This window comes from Rana temporaria, chromosome 1 (genome assembly GCF_905171775.1).
Source record: "Rana temporaria chromosome 1, aRanTem1.1, whole genome shotgun sequence".
In the NCBI taxonomy this organism is placed as follows: Eukaryota; Metazoa; Chordata; class Amphibia; order Anura; family Ranidae; genus Rana; species Rana temporaria.
Window position 1 is genome coordinate 368794954 of NC_053489.1, and position 17604 is coordinate 368812557.

General features: G+C 45.8%; 1 protein-coding gene across 4 annotated transcripts in view; it reads left to right on the top strand.

Annotated features, from left to right (window-relative positions):
* PIP5K1C (phosphatidylinositol-4-phosphate 5-kinase type 1 gamma) overlaps positions 1-17604 on the top strand; it is a 486720-nt gene that overhangs the window by 399231 nt on the left and 69885 nt on the right. For all 4 annotated transcript variants that reach the window (XM_040322323.1, XM_040322302.1, XM_040322309.1 and 1 more), the window contains one exon: positions 13846-13947. In XM_040322323.1, the coding sequence (XP_040178257.1) occupies positions 13846-13947 (102 nt within the window). The remainder of the gene's footprint in view (positions 1-13845; positions 13948-17604) is intronic.

Genomic DNA, 17604 nt, shown 5'->3' on the forward strand with positions numbered 1-17604 from the left:
CTCTTCTGTTAGTTGAGAGCAGAGGCCCGGGGCACTCTGCTCTGTTGCCAGCTCTTCCGCTGGGCTGCTGTGAGTGGAGACCACAGTCCCATCCACCGATATCCGCTCAAGCTGTAGTGGTGTGCAGCAGCCAGTAGCATCCTGCCCTGCTGCCAGTGACAGTGGGAGTAACAGCTTTACTACCTCAGCTTGTTGCTGGGGAGGGGGGCCAACCGCCCCGGCTCCCTGGAACTCCACAGTTGGTCCCGGTGCTGGGCAGAGATGGTAAGTAGAAACACTTTAATATCTCAAGATCCATGACACTCTGAAAACATGCAGTGTGGATATTTAAAGATGCACAATAAGGAGGCACTTGAAGAAAGATGGGCTGCATGGTCAAGTCGCCAGAAGAAAGCCATTACTACACAAATGCCACAAAGTATCCCGCTTACAATACGCCAAACAGCACAGAGACAAACCTCAAAACTTCTGGCACAAAGTTATTTGGAGTGATGTGACCAAAATTTAGCTTTTTGTCCACAACCATAAACGCTACTTTTGGAGAGGAGTCAACAAGGCATATGATGAAAGGTACACCATTCCTACTGTGAAACATGGAGGTTGATTGCTGATGTTTTAGGTAGGTGTAAGTTACAAAGGCACAGGAAATTTGGTCAAAATTGATGGCAAGAAGAATACAGTATGTTGTCAAAAAATACTGGAGAAACATTTGCATTTACTAGCCAGGAAGCTGCACATGGAACGTACTTGGACATTCCAACATGACAATGATCCAAAACACAAGACCAAGTCTACCTGTCATTGGCTACAGCAGAATAAAGTGATGTTTCTGGAGGGGCCATCTCAGTCTCCTGACTCTTGGGAAATCTCAAATGTGCAGTTCATGCAAGACAGCCCAAGAACTTACAGGAACTGGCGGCTTATTGTCTAGAGGAATGGGCAGCTTTTCCATCTGAGAAGATAAAGAGCCTCATCCACAAATACCACAGACTTTAAGCTGTCATTGATGTTAAAGGGGGCAATACACATTATTAAGAACTGGGGTATGTAAACTTTTGATCATGGTCATTTCTGTTGTGATTATGATTTAAAAAGAGTAAACAGTTGATTGATAATAAATGGCTTTAGCCAAACACTAACCATGAGTTGAAAGAAAAGTTGTTGTGTTATCATTCATATTCTCTGAAAAATTACCAAGAAATCATAATTTCTGTTATGATAATGTAAACTTATAAGCACAACTGTACTTCCAAGCCTTCTCACTAAGAAAATGTGCAGTCTTCAGTTATTACTTCAAAGGATACTATTTCGATCCTTAGCACAATCTGCACATGCCTAGATTTAGAGATTTCTGCATTGGCTAAACTTAAAGCGTCTTCCCTCACAGGTCCTGCCCTGCAGCTAACTTGTATGACCATGTCCATCTGCCAGTCCTTAGTCTGGTCCCAGGATCCTGCTGTTCTCTGGCAACCTAAGCTTATGCTTGTGGCCCTACTGTATTGTGTTAAAGGATAGTGGATATTATACACCAATAATGGAGAATGGGCCTTGCAGTACCATGTGCAAATGAGGCTTTGGCTCAGATGTTCTACAGAGTGTAACGGCACCCCCGTAGGGGCTGCTAAGTGATGTGGCCAACCTGTCGCCCTGCCCAGCCCGGCATTCACTTCCCAGTCATTTTTGAGATCATGACCCATCCATGTGGTTGTTTTGTATTTTTATTGAGGGATTTGAACTTGGATAGGGATATATGGGATGCCCAATGGAATTTTGCATAACTTGGTGGGGTAACTATATACACGCTGGTATATACCCTCCAGTCTCTTCCAGCACATATCCTACTTGCAGATTGTTACTCTCTCTACCTCCTGCTCAACACTTTACTCCAGGCACAGCTAGCACATGGTTATGCCCAACCCTGACTAAGTCAGGCCTCAGCGAGTCCCTTTTTAGTGTAACAAAAGTAGAATAGGAAGTAATTAGTGCTAGCTGTCCTGTGGTAGACTACTGCTCCCAGTAAGCCCTCTTCAGGCCCTGCCAGCCCTCCTGGCTGCAGCTGCCCAACTTCACTGCCCGTGACATCATTGCAATCCTCACTGGCTCCACACCCAGATCTGGCATGCCTCTCCAGTCCTTTTGACTGCTCATGTCTATGAATGAGCATGTTTGAAAGTGTGAAACGCATCAGCTCCTATATTCTGTTTGCCGTGGCTTGTATTTTTTGGATTATTATCTCTTTTTAATAAAGGCATTGATTTTGAGTGCGACTGTCCAGAATTTTCTCCTCACCCAGTTGCCCATGTCACTCATCAGCCCTCCTGGTTGCCAAACCGGTGGTTCCCTCCTGAAGACTTGCCCAGCAGTACTAGCTCTCACTGTTCTCTTCAGCTAGGCCTGCCTAAAGTTACCTGCACTACAAAAATCCTAACCTCTAGCACTTACCTAGCTAGAGGGTGCTATGAGAGTATCAGTGTAAGAAACAACTCTTGCAGATGCCACTTTTTGGCAGCAATTTGGCAAAGCCCTGGACACCTTTATTAATCATTCATGCCTAAGGGTGAAACAAATGTTGATGCCTAAGCACAATTTTGCAACTTTGACATGTGTTAATAAAACCGTACATATCACAAATACTTTGTGCATCCAGGTAGATTATACCTTGTTTTTCAGGACAAACTGGGGTTTTATTCAGTGGTAAATAGTAACGGATAGCTCCTGATTTTTTATTTATTTTTTATTATCAAAGGAAGACTGCCCCAAAATAGGCCCAATTTTTTTTTTTTACATTTTTAGCTGTATATTTCTTGTTACTACTGTAATGTTCGGGGAACCAGCTAGATCGCAGGACACAGGCTTTTCAATCAAAAAGGAGGTTTATTAAACTTAAATAGCTTCACAGCAGCAAAAGAAATAACAGTCTCACCGACCTGTAGAGCTCAGAACTGCTATCGCAGTTAAACAGTCCTTACTTTATATTGCAGGTATCTTTAACAGCTAGCAGGCTTCCAGGCAGGACACTGCCATGTGTTTTCACAGCTTTTCACAGTCCACTGTCCACCATTCACCATCCACAGTCTCCACTATACTCCTCCACACACACCTACAACTTCCTGTCTTGTTTTAAACCACTTCCTTGGACAGGTGCGTTAACCCTTTCTGACAGAGGGTAAATATAGCGTCCTTCCAGGACCCAGCCACAGCGTCCTGTACACCCCCCCCCCCCCCGTGCCCCAACGCCAAGAAGGTGGAGGCAACAGTGGAGCTAAAACAATGGACTCGGGAGAGGGCATCTGCATTTTGATGCAGTCTCCTGGGCCTATGCTCCACTACAAATTAAAATTCCTGGTGCGCCAGGAACCAACGGGTAATCTTGGCAATAGTCCCTTTACCTTGTCTCATCCACGTTAAAGGGGCATGGTCATAAATCAGCCTAAACTTCCTCCCCAAGAGGTAATATCTGAGGGATTCCAAAGCCCACTTAATGGCCAGACACTCTCGTTAAATAATAGCATCGTTTTTCTCCGCTTGGTGTCAACTTCCTACTGAGGAAGACTACTGTGTGCTCCTTACCATGAACAACATGTGACAACACAGCTCCCAATGCTACATCGGAAGCATCAGTCTGGACAATGAACTCTTTTGAAAAATTAGGTGCTATCAGGACAGGGTGTTGGCACAGTGCTGACTTGAGCTCCAAAAAAGCCTTTTCAGTGTCTGCATTCCACTCCACCATGACCGATTTCCGACCCTTAGTCAGATCGGTCAATGGAGCCGCCAATGTGGCAAAGTTGGGTACAACCCTCCTGTAGTATGCCACCATGCCCAGGAATGCATGTACCTGCTTTTTTGTGAGGGGGCAGGGCCAATTCTGTATAGCCTTTACCTTGCTGTCCTGAGGTTTCACCACCCCTCTACCCACGATATAGCCCAGGTATTTCACCTTCTTCATTCCCAAAGCACATTTTTCAGGATTTATTGTAAACCCCTCCTTCCAAAGAGAGTCCAGTACTGCCTGGACCTTGGGCAAGTGTGATTCCCAGTCTCTGCTAAAAATGAGTATGTTGTCCAAGTACACTGAGGCATACTCCCGGTGAGGTCGTAAAATCCTATCCATTGTTTGCTGAAATGTGGCTGGAGCAGTTTGCAGTCCAAAAGGCATTCGTTTGTACTGAAAACTCCCCTCTGGGGTAGAAAAAGGCTTTTTTTCGATCTAGCAGCTTTCGTCAACAGGATTTGTCAATACCCCTTGGTAAGGTCTAATGTAGTGATATACCTGGCTGAACCTAATCTCTCAATAAGCTCATCTACCCAGGGCATGGGGTAGGCATCAAACCGTGAAACCTCATTAAGTTTCCGGAAATCATTGCAGAATCGCAGAGTCCCGTTTGGCTTTGGTACCAGCACAATCGGGCTCGACCACTCACTCTGCGATTCTTCAATGATCTCCAGGTCTAGCATCTTCTTCACTTCCTCTGAAACAGCCTTCCTTTGAGCCTCTGGGATGCGGTAGGGCCGGACAAAAACTCCAGGTTCCGTGATAATATCATGCTCTATGACAGTGGTCATCAACCCTGTCCTGCAGGGCCCACTAACAGGCCAGGTTTTATGTATTACGTTGGGGAGATGCAATCTAGAATACTGCAATCACTGAGGAGCAAATTATATCAGCTGTGATGTATTTCAGTTATCTTGCAAACCTGGCCTGTTAGTGGGCCCTGCAGGACAGGGTTGATGACCACTGCTCTATGACACTAGTTAGCCCTGAAGTCTGAAAACTTCTCTTTATTTCTCTGCAATAACTCCCTTGCCTGCTTACTTAGGATTTTAGACAGGGTGTTTGCTACTTGGACACTCTCCACCCCAACCTGAGGCTCAAGTCTTGCACTAGCCAGGGAGGTCACCGGTTCCCTGTCTGTCCAGGGCTTTAAGAAGTTTACAAGTTTACATGATATATCTTATACGGTTTCCTCTTGCCTGGCTGGCGGACTCTATAATTTACCTATCCCACTTTTTCCACAACTTCAAATGGACCTTGCCACCTGGCCAAGAATTTACTTTCCACAGTGGGAATCAGCACCGCTACTCGATCCACTGGAAGTGCCTTATTTTATAGACCCGTCGTTGAGCCTCCTGGGATTTTTGCAAATGCTCTTAGACTAGTGGCATCATGGTTTGGATCCTTTCCTGCATTTGGGAGGAATATACAAGAACACTCTTAGGCCTTGTACACACGATCAGTCCAAACTAATGAAAACGGACTGAAGTTCAGTTTCATCAGTCCAAACCTACCGTGTGTATGCCCCATCGAACTTTTGTCCTTCAGACCAAAGTTTTAGAACTTGCTTTAAAATCGGACTGATGGACGCCTGACCGGTCGGTCAAAACCGATGGTTAGTACGCAAAAGCATTGGTTCAAAACCCGCGCATGCTCAGAATCAAGTCGACGCATGCTTGGAAGCATTGAACTTCGTTTTTTTCAGCACGTCGTTGTGTTTTACGTCACCGCGTTGGACTCGATCGTCTTTTGAACTGATGGTGTGTACGCACATCAGACCATCAGTCTGCTTCATCGGTGAACCGATGAAACTGAACTTCAGTTCGTTTTCATCCGTTTGGACTGATCGTGTGTACAGGGCCTTATGCTGAACGGGTTCACTTTCCCATTCCTCATACACCAACTCAAAGGGCGAAAACCCTGTGGAGGCCTGGGGCTCTTCCCGGATAGCAAACAGGAGAGCTGGTAACAGGCAGTCCCAGTCTTCAAATCCCTTTGTACCGCTCTCTTGAGCATAGACTTAAGGGTCTTATTAAAGCGTTCCACCAACCCGTCCGTTTGGGGATGATAGACCGATGTGCGCAGCTGTTTAATCCGGAACAGCTTGCACACATCGGCCATAACCCTCAACATAAACGGGGTGCCCTGGTCTGTGAGTATTTCCTTGGGAAAACCAGTCCGTGTAAACAACTGGAATAATTCCCAGGCAATAGCCTTAGAGGAGGTATTCTGCAGGGGTAGCGCCTCAGGATATTGGGTGGCATAGTCAAGAATCACCAGTATGTAGGAGTGACCTCAATCTGACTTTACCAAGGGACCCACTATATCCATGGCTATCCTCTCGAAGGGGACCTCAATTATGGGCAGAGGGACCAAAGAGCTCCGGAAGTGAGTCACCGGAGCGGTCAACTGACAGGTGGGACAAAAGGTACAGTATTTCTTTACCTCTGCTTTCAGACCTGGCCAGTAAAACCAGTCGGTGATCTGTGCCTCCGTCTTTTCAACTCCCAGGTGTCCCCCTAACACATCGTCATGGGCCAGGTCCAGAACCTTTCGTCTATATTGTTGGGGTACCAACAATTGTTCTACCACATTTTCTCTCACCTTGGTAACCCGATACAGCAATTCATTATATATTGCAAAGTGTGGCTACCGCACACTCGCACCTGGCTCTTGGGGAACCCCATTTACTTCTACAACTTGTTCCCGTGCATGGGCTGACGTGGGGTCCTGTATCTGAGCAGTACCAAATGCCCCCTGGGGAACACCCAAATCTGGCAGAGCAGGGGTAGAGGCCACTTCCTCATCCTCTTCCCCAGCATTACCTAAAGTGGGGAAGGTTCCACCCCCTCAGTGTTCTGGTAGGTCTGTGGACCACATACCTTGACATTGTCAACATTATCAGCACTACTTTCATCACCATTAACCAAATCATTAGCATTTTCATCATCTGGATCCACAGTAAGAGCATTTGGCAGTTCAGGATGATTCCCCTCAGCAGCAGGAACCGAGGGACTAGTTTCTCCCCAGTCTCTTAACCGTTGTCCTTGTTCCCACGGTTTTGTAAACAATGGACAGTTTCGTCCTATTATAACATTATGTACCAGGTTCTTTACCGCCTCCATCTCTTGAGTACCAGTGCCACATGCTGTGGAGATAGACAGTGAAAAAAGAGGGTACTCTCTAGTGTCCCTGTGAATGCACACCACCCGTAAACTTTTGCTTACCAAACTGATCTTCCCAATCACTCTAGGATGAACCAGGGTTACCATGCTTCCGGAGTCCAACAAAGCCCGGGCAGGGAGGTGTGTCTCTTGGACTTCTCACTCAAATTTTTCCTCGCCCAGGTCGAGATGTGTGGTGCATACTTTATGGACATTAAAAGACCCCCATCCGGAGAACCCCGCATTCCATGGGCTCCTCTTGCAGTGGGCAGTGTGCGCGGGTATGACCCCAGGAATGGCATTGCCAACATTGTACATCCCCTCCTTTCCGAACAGGAACAGAACGCTGAAGAGATACCGTGAGTGTCTCTTGGCCTTCCAGGGTGTTTGCTCCCAGGCTCCTTTAAACATCCTTTCGAAGGGTCGCAGTTGGTCGAACTGGCCGTGGCAGACTGGGCCCTATGCGCTTGGTAATGCTGAGCAGGTCCTCCACCACTGTATATCGTTTCACCATCTCGACAAGGAGGTTTACCGCTTTGGGGTCTCCATGGCTGACCCACCGTTGAAGATCGTTTGGCAGGGATCTCAGGTATCGGTCCAGCACGACCAGTTCCACGATTTGGGGGCCAGAAAACACCTCAGGCTGTAGCCATTTTTTACCAATTGCACCAGGTCATGCATTTGAGAATGGGGTGGCCGATCTGGACGATACTTCCATTGGTGTACTTGTTGGGCCCGAATGGCCGTAGTCACCCCCAGACGAGCCAGAATTTCTGCCTTTAGTTTTTGATAATCTTTAGCATCATCTGGTGGCAGGTCGAAGTAGGCTTTTTGAGGATCTCCGGTGAGAAAAGGAGCAATGAGGCTGGCCCACTGGTCCTGAGGCCACCTTTCACTCTCTGCCATCTTCTCAAACGTAGCAAGAAATGCCTCTACATCATCGCTCAGGGACAACTTCTGCAGAAAATGGCTTGCCCTCACAGTCACCTGGTTGCCAGGGGCAACAGCCGCTTGCTCCTGAATCTGAGACAGCTGATGCACTGCTTCCTTTAAGGCAGTCAGCCTGCATTACCCCTTGCTGAGTCACTTGCTGGGCTGACAACTGGGCCATCAACAGGCGAGTATTTTCTTGCTGCAGAGCCAGCGCCTCTTTGTGGTGAGTCTGTTGTACCTCCAGCTGTGTTGCTAAGCGCTGATTAGCTTCCTCATGGCGGGTCTGTGCTTGCATATTAGCCAGGGACAGCTGCTTAATTGGCTCCTCCATTGCTTCAGGTTTCAATGTTTGTGCAGCTTTAACCCAGGACATAAATCCAATGTACTGTCCCTTTAAATGTCAGTTCAATGTCAGGTCCAAAGCAAAAAAAATGTATATATATATTTTTTTCTTCTTATGCCTGTTATTCTGTCCTGCCCACATTCGAGTACCAGTGTAATGTTCGGGGAACCAGCTAGATCGCAGGACACAGGCTTTTCAATCAAAAAGGAGGTTTATTAAACTTAAATAGCTTCACAGCAGCAAAACAAAAGAAATAACAGTCTCACCGACTTTTAGAGCTCAGAACTGCTATCGCAGTTAAACAGTCCTTACCAGGGGCGGACTGACAACTCATGGGGCCCCCGGGCAATAGAAGATTATGGGGCCCCTCTGGCTTACAGATGGCCACCACGCCAGGAGGTAGTGCAGAGGCGGGCAGCTAAAATCTTGGGATATTCACATTAAAAGCATGTCAGTTTCGGACATATCAGGGACAGATCTAAAAAAAACACAGATTTTTACATACTGTCCCTGGTTTTACTGAGCCTGGCAACCCGGATGGAGCCCCCTAGTGGCATGGGGCCCTCGGGCAGTGCCCGAGTGACTCAATGGTCAGTCCGCCCCTGGTCCTTACTTTATATTGCAGGTATCTTTCCCAGCTAGCAGGCTTCCAGGCAGGATACTGCCATGTGTTTTCACAGCTTTTCACAGTCCACTGTCCACCATTCACCATCCACACTCTCCACTATACTCCTCCACACACACACCTACAACTTCCTGTCTTGTTTTAAACCACTTTCTTGGACAGGTGCGTTAACCCTTTCTGTTCCCTTAAAGCAGGGGTGCCCAACTTTTTGAAGAGCGAGGGCCACTTAAGCAACTTGGTAACTGGTCGCAGGCCACAATGAGTGGAGCAGGTGGATGGCAGCCCACTCTACTCTATAGGACCCACTCTACTTTTTTTTTTTTTATCGAATTGGAGGTAGGTGTTTGTAAACGGACACAAGTCCATTTACATCTACCACTCCTTAGAGGTGAATGGAGGGTCTGTTTGGGTCGGACTGATCGTGTGAAAGGGGCCTAAGGCTGCTTTCACACTGATGCACTGTTTTTCCGCACCACAAGTGCAGCACAGTTCACCTGTGGCTTTCCTGCAGGTTAGCTGCACTTTTCCATAGACTTCTATCATTTCCTGTAGGTGTGGTGCACTTTCAGAAAGCATGCCAAACTCGCAGGTTATAGAAGTCTATGGCTCAATGCAGGTAACCCGCAGGTGCACTGCTCTGCGTCTGCAGATCAGTTTGAAAAGCAGCCCAGTAACCACTGTAGAACAGACATGCCCATATATATATACACTGTGGGCCAGATTCACAAATGAGATACGACGGCGTTTCTCCTGATACGCCGTCGTATCTATGCGACTGATTCATAGAATCAGTTACGCATAGATATCCCTAAGATCCGACAGGTGTAATTGTTTTACACTGTCGGATCTTAGGATGCAGTACCGCGGCCGCCGCTGGGGGGAGTTCGCGTCGTAAACCAGCATCGGGTATGCAAATTAGGAGTTACGGCGGATCCACGACGGATTTTCGCGTTCGCTACGTCGCCGCTAGTCTAGTTTCCCGTCGCAAAGTTAGTCTTTTTTTTGGTGCCCTAACTTTAGTCAGCAAGCGTATTGCTGTCTAAAGTATGGCTGTCGTTCCCGCGCCGAAATTCAAAATTTAACGTCGTTTGTGTAAGCCGTCCGGGAATACGGAAGTACGCTACGCGCGTCGCCGTTCAAAAAAATGACGTCACGGCGCGCAAAGCACGGCAGGAGTTAAGAAACGCAGCATGCGCAGTAGGTCCGGCGCGGGAGGCCGCCTAATTTAAATGGCACACGCCCATTTAAATTGGCCCGCCTTGCGCCGGAGGCCGCCGGCGTAGTTTTCATCGCAAGTGCTTGGTGAATCAGGCACTTGCGATGAAAAATTGCGGTGGTGTAACGTATCTAGGATACGTTACGCCGCCGCGATTCTACGTGAATCTGGCCCTGTGATTTTAGTAATAAACGTACCTTTAATAACCGTATTCTATTTTTTTCTATTCCATCCTAGAGCAGGAGGTCGCGGGCCACATCAGAGGGCTCCAATGGGCGTCAGAGGGCGTCCTTCCAGGACCCAGCCACGGCGTCCTGTACACTACCATAACCTACCACCAAAGAACAACTACTTACACACTGACACTGATACTAATTTAAAAATTATTATATATTTTTTTGTTAAATCTTGTCCAAATATACTGACTTTGACCCTGACCTTTGACCGTTATTTGACCCAAACACTAACACTGGCACTGACCTAGATTAAACCTTGATTTAGGTATTTTTTATTTTATTTTTTACAGAGCTGTTTTTTTTTCTCTCTACAATGTATCTTACCTCTCAATTTACAGAGGGAGAAACATAGGGTCAGGCTTCACATTGACTGATCACTGTGATAGCCAATCAGAGGCTATCACAGTGATAAGGTGACCCAGAAACCTGGAGTTCCATGTCCTTATCATTAATATGGGACCAGGGGCTCACACTGAGACCCCGGTATCTTAGCTGGGAGTGCGCTGACGCAGACAGGTATGCAGATATGCGGCCCCACAGGAAAAAAGCAAAGTCCAGTGAGGCCACATATCTTCGTACTGTCGGTGTCAGGGGGTTAAGGAAGTCAGGCGGGAGAATAGCACCCTTTTTGCTCCTGCGTTTAAAATTAATTGCTTTCATTTCTCTCAGCCCTCTACGTTCAAGACAAAGCTTGGAACTCCATTTCATCCCTAAGTCCACGAGCAGGGCTTCCTCTCAATGAGGAGGCGCTCCCACTTGTTAAAGTAGAGGGATATCTGTTGACCTCTGAGGCCATTTGAACATTTCAGATGCTTGAGCCCCAAAACATTGTATCCAGGAACTACAACTGGAATTTCAGTCTTTGCATCCACCCCAATTTCATGGTGTCGGAGTTGCCTACATTTCCCACAGATCTTTGCACTGCTCTAGAGCAGCTCCTTCACCAAGGGGTCATAGCCATTGTCCTGGAAAAGGAGATGGTTCAAGCTTTCTATTCAAAACTGTTTACTGTCCCCATAGCAAAGGGAGGTATATTAGTTCTAAAGGTTCCTAACACCTTCCTACGGGTAAAAAAAAAGTTTCATATGTATCCCTCTGGTCAGTTATTGTTTTCCTCTGCCCAGGAGACCATATGTGGACATCAAGGTGCTTACCCGAAGCACCTCATGTCAACAAGGTGCTAGCCCTTGCTCTGCATCACTCTGCCAATGTCCAGTGAACCATGTGGACCCCAGAATAATTCAGATGAATCCTAAAGTTGCAGAAATCAGCCATCATATGGAACCAACACATCACTGGACCATGGCCCTGCCCATGGGTTTTCCTTCCCCTAGACAATCTTCTCCAGCCTCTCCGCTCCCACTCTGACTCTGTAGTCCAGGAGCCAGTCGACCATACCTCTTTGCAGGAGGGTCCTGGACCTAATGGTGTCCTCTGTCGAGGCAGTTCTATATGCCCAATTTCACTCCAGACCATTATAATTCGACATTCAGACAGTGTGTGACAAGTGGATGCAGTGAATACATCATCCCATATGCTTGACCCACAGGACCAGGCTTGCCTTGGTATGGTGGGTCACAGATTCAACGTTGGAATTACAGAAATCCTTCCTCCAATATGTGCTGGACCTCCTGGCATTCAGGGTCAACAACAAACTAAGCAGGTTTTTCTCCAGGTCCAGGGACCCTCTAACCTTCATGTTGGATGATCTGGTGACTCTGATCTATACTTTTCTTCATCCCAGTAATTTTTATCACACTCTAACCTCATTGGGCTCTTGTCAGACTCTCTTTGGGCCCTCCCACTTTGTCTAGATCTTCTTTCTCAGGTGTCGGTTTATCACCCTGCTTCTTGGTTATTGGCTTTAACAGCTTGACTGTTGAAACCCAAGTTACAGTTAGTCTGGTTGAAAAAAGACACAAGTCCATCTAGTTCAACCAATAAAGCCTTGAGGAACAGGGGCCTGACAGATTTGGTCATCCCGCTTAAAAAAAAGTTTACTTTCGCACTTGGAAAGTGTATTTCTCTTGGTGTGTGACAAGAGAATTCCATTACAGGAAATCCTCAATGGGGCAGATCCTGTCTTTTCTGCCTATTTTCAGGCCACTCTGGTCTGGCCATGTGATCTGCCCTGTATCAGCCAGCGTTAGGTGCTGACTGGATTTCCACTTAAAAAAGACCCTTCGAACCTATGTGAGATATTCCTCTGACTCTCCTTACTCACAAGATTACCTTTCTTGTCACTATTCTTTCTGCAAGGCAAGTTTCTGAGTTGGCAAACTTGATCTGTAAAGGACCCTTCCCTTTTCTACATACAAACAAGGTTTCTTTGCGATCCTCCCTCAGCATAGACACCCCACCCTCAGTGCAGACCCCCTCTCAGTATAGACACCCCCCTCAGTGCAGACCCCTTTGTATAGACACCCCCCCTACATGTCCATGTACATTACTCATAATAGAGTGTACAGATCTCAGAACAGCGTGGACGGATACACACAGTGGTGTGTGTCCCTCGGCTCCTCATCTTGGATGTAAACAGCGAGGAGGTGGAGGCAGCTTCAGTCTGCTCTGCTGAGGGACACAGCTGCAAGATCAGAGAGGAGCAGGGCAGTGGGCAGTGTAAGCGGTGCCCCTACCCATGGGTGTCACCCCTCTGGCGGATGTCACCTGGGTGCAGCCCGAACCCCCCCGAACCCCCCGCCCCCTCTAGCAACGACACTGCATTGCCCTACCATCCCTCTGCCCTGCTCCCAAACATGCAATGGAAATTATCTTCTATTGTCTGGATGTGGTAAGCGCTGTTTAAGTTTCCTTTCAACAGTCCAGATCTGTTTGTAATTTTTGATGGTCACCTTAGGGGACAGCCTGCTTCATATTCCCATAGGTAGATTTGGCAGCTCATTATTCTAGCTTATGAACTCAATGGCAAGGTTCCCCTTTTCCTGATAAACGCACACTCCTGTAGATCAGTTGGTGGCTTTTCAGCATCATACATCTGTTTCTCAGATTTGCGAGGCTGTCATCTGATCCTGTTCAAATGTTCATTAAGTAATACCAGAATACATTATATGACACAGGTTCCTCCCCTCTAGTCTTATGATTCACTTGTGCTACTGCTTACTAACAACATTTAGGGAAGCTAGAAGTGAGAGGTATTGTACTCGGCTGCTGTTTCCCCTTTAATACCAAATGTAATGTTCAAATTTCCAAAGGCAGCAGCATAACCAATGTTCCCTAATTAGCTTCCTGTGTCCTGTATAGTACTCCTAGAAAAAGGTTTGCATGTTAAGTCAGAAATCCCATTTTACTCTGTACTTGCATAAAAATATTCTCAGACCAATCCCATTTTCTTTTTTACTTTTCCACTATTTTATTATTAACATCTAAGCTCTTTTTTTCTACTTTTTGGATCCTTGCTCATTAATGATATGCTGTGATTTTGGGCAACATGTATTAATTGTACACAATTAATTTGTGGGTTGAACTAGATGGACTTTTTTCAACCAATTTAACTATTCAATTATAGTTATTGATCTCACTTGTTTACTTTTAGAACCCATGAGATGCAAGCATATGATGAGGCTGAGCAGGTCACAGTGAAAGTGAAGTCATGGGAACAGAGCACTGTTGCTGAACCAGAAGAAGAGAAACATGGGTGAGATTAAATATTTGATAGGTCTGTTGGTTACCTATGTTACTCTTTCCCTTTCCTTTTGCTAATGAATAAGAAGTCAGAATATGGGTCCAGTTTATGCATCATAATACAATTTCACAATATCTGCGAACTAGAGTTTACTTTATTTTGAATTGTATAGGTTAATAGTCAGTGGCAACTCTAACAACAATATATGGGGGGGGGGGGGGGGCGCACAGAGGATACCACTGTCAAAGCTGGGGGGGCACTAATTTCACCACTAAATCATACCACTGAAAAAAACTAAATAAGTATATATAAAAAATAAAGAAAAATAACAAGATGCGCTAAGTATGAACAAAATATAACAACATGTAACAAGTCAATGTCCATAGATGAAAGTGGAAAAAAAGATATTTTTTGATGAAAAAAAGTCTTTAAAGGAACGGCAAAGTTTCTATCCACCCATATAGTGAAAAAACAAAAGGAGATGAGCCAAATGATCCAAAGAAGAGTCCAAGGATAAGAGGTGACTATCCCAAAGTAGTGATCCACCACCAAGAACAAATTTAGCCTCTTACCGGATGTCCGGCGGTCTCTTAACTAAAAGAAGACCCCAGAAAGCATGATAATGGAAGAACCACTGGAGATCAAATTGCAGGTGGGCTGGGCTGGAAAACAATCTTTATCCCGTTCCAGTGCTTACGAACTCGATCAACAGGTCACATGAAAAGACATATAGGGACCGCAATAGTGTAATACCATAGGCGTATTTATTTTAAAAGAAGTCAAAAACACACTTACATTAAAACAATGATAAAAGGGCATGTCAATTGGAGCTCCGGCCGGAAGCTGACCAAAAAACCCGTTCAATAATGAAGAAGTCGTGCAGGTATGCGGGGGGTGATCCGATGCAGCACTCGTTCCGCCCGACCGGTTTCGCGATAAATCGCTTCCTCTGGGGCACGGGTGACACACCGGATCAACCCCCCTTAAATAACAAACATAATTGTGGGATAGAGCAGCACCACGGGCGCGCATGCGCAATGGCAGCGCAGACCAAGCCTCGATCTGGGCCGCCAGTGGAGCGCAATTGTAATTAATACCCCGTGGGCGGATCATAGCAAAAACCACACAAATTCTCGTGTGGAGCGCCAGAGGGTTGACAGACCGACCGAGAGGCAACAGGGGGAATCAATTATGTATCCCCGTGTGTCCTCCTCCGGGTCTAATCCGTCTCGTTCTGGAACGCAAATGCGGTACTTCCGCATGTCGTCATCGCGCGCGTACGTCGTCACGCGTCAGCGCGAGACCACGCCTGCTGGAAGTCAGTGGAAATCATGGGCCAATAGACTGCAAAACAGTGCGGGCCAAGCCTCTGTTTGAATTAGAGGAAATAACCACACACTAGATGCAGCGATTGGACGAGAGCGCCTCACTACAGGAGGCACAGAGGCCCAAAAAGAAAAAAATCTCAAAAGAAAAAAATATACCGAAAATAATATCTGTATGGCACTACAGGGCGAGACCAGCTGGCATCACAGGTTAACCCCCCAAGTGCCAACAGAAATCATTTTAATTTCTTAAACTGGATATGGAAAAAGAAAAATTTGTTATAGAAATATTTTTACATTAAAATCAATATTGAGAAATCTTTTTACATTAAAATCTCATGCTGTACGAGCTTATATGTAATTGCAACATATAAATTACTCGGACTGCCCTCTCTATTACCTTTCAAGTAAATATTATGAAATTGATATGCATTGAAACTCCTACTAGTGCAGAAGTACTACAATAACATAAAATAGCAGTGTATAACTACAGCATAAAAAGAATAGACCATAAACATGAATCTTTGGAAAATCATATAAATATTACAATAAAAGGAAATGGTATTTCATATATTATAAAATATTTAACTATGTCAGAAAAGGGGACAAAATTTTTTTTTAAGAATTATTAATAAAAGCGTTAATGTCTGTGTCGATATTAAGCCCGAAAGGCGTATATGTTTTGACACGGTAAATCCACGCCATTTCTTGTCTGGAGATTTCCCGGACAAGATTACTGCCCCTCCAATGGGGGCGATATTTGTCAATCCCTATAAATAGGGTTTTGGAAGGATCCCTATTGTGCTTCAGATCGAAGTGTCTTGATACCGAGTGCTTGTCATACCCACTCCTAATCTTAGAAATGTGTTCATTGAGCCTGACCGATAGTGCCCTCTTAGTGCGGCCAATGTACTGAAGCCCACAAGGGCACTGAATGAGGTATATAACCCCTTTTGTGGAGCAGGTGATCAGGGGCTCAATGACAAACTGTTGTTGGGTTGCTGAGGACTGGAAAGAACAAACCCTCCTGTCCCTACAGCTATTCAAAGAACAGACTTGGCAGCGTTTGCACCTATAATAACCAGTCAGATTCTCCAAAAAGGTCCTAGCAGCCTTAGGTGGGTCCTGTACACTCGGTGCAATGCGACTACCTATCGTAGAGGCGCCCTTAAAAATCACATTTGGTTGTGTTGGAAGAATAGGCGCTAAAACTTGGTCTGTGGTTAAAATGTGCCAATGTTTCTTTATAAGTTTCTTCACACTAAAATGTTGTGCAGAGAAGGTTGTGATGAAAGGCAAAGAGAATCTCTCATTTTGAGCTGCTGGAATTTTTTCTGCTAATAAGGAGGCCCTTGTAGTATTCCTGGTTCTATCCATAGATTGGGTCAAAGAGACCGTATCATAACCCTTCTCCTCAAACCTTTTAGAGAGCACTAAAGCTTGACTCTCAAAGACTTGATTTTTGGTGCAATTTCGTTTGAGACGCATAAATTGACCTAGGGGTACAGATTTTAGCCAAACTGGAAGATGACAGCTATCCAAAGGTATAAATGAGTTACGATCCGTAGGTTTAAAAAAAGTGGATGTAACGAATTCCCCATTCTCAATGGTGATCTGAAGGTCCAGGAAATGTATGGAATGTTGGCTAGACTCAAAGTTAAGCTTGATGCCCCTGGTGTTCAGATTCAACTCTGCCATGAACTTAGTAAGTTCATCACCACAACCATCCCATAGGAGGAGGACGTCATCGATATACCTACGCCAAAGTAGAACCTCAGGGCGGCGGTGGTGATCGATGACGTCCTCCTCCCACTTAGCCATAAAAAGATTGGCCAAGCTTGGAGCGTATTTGGCCCCCATCGCCACGCCCCTGTCTTGCCTGTAAAAGACATTGTCAAATAGGAAATAATTGTGGGTAGCTGCGTACCTCAATAAATCCATAATGAATTCAATTTGGGGTTTAGGAAGACCAGAATCCCTATCTAGATATAACGAGACTGCCTCTAATCCCAATTGATGTGGAATAATCGTGTACAAGGAGGCCACGTCTGCTGTGACCATCCATGTACCTGATTTGGGGGAGATGCCAGCAAGTGTGTTAATCACCTGTTTTGTGTCTCTAATATATGATGGGATTTTCCGGACGAGGGGTTGAAGAAAAAAGTCTATAAACTTGCCCACCCGGGACGTGATAGAATCAATACCACTGACGATAGGTCGTCCCGGGGGGCAAGTCAAGCTCTTGTGTATTTTTGGCAAATAGTAAATAACAGGCGTTCGTGGGGCACTAGGCACCAAGAACAAAGTCTCTTTACTATTCAAAATGCCGCATTGAGACCCCCGC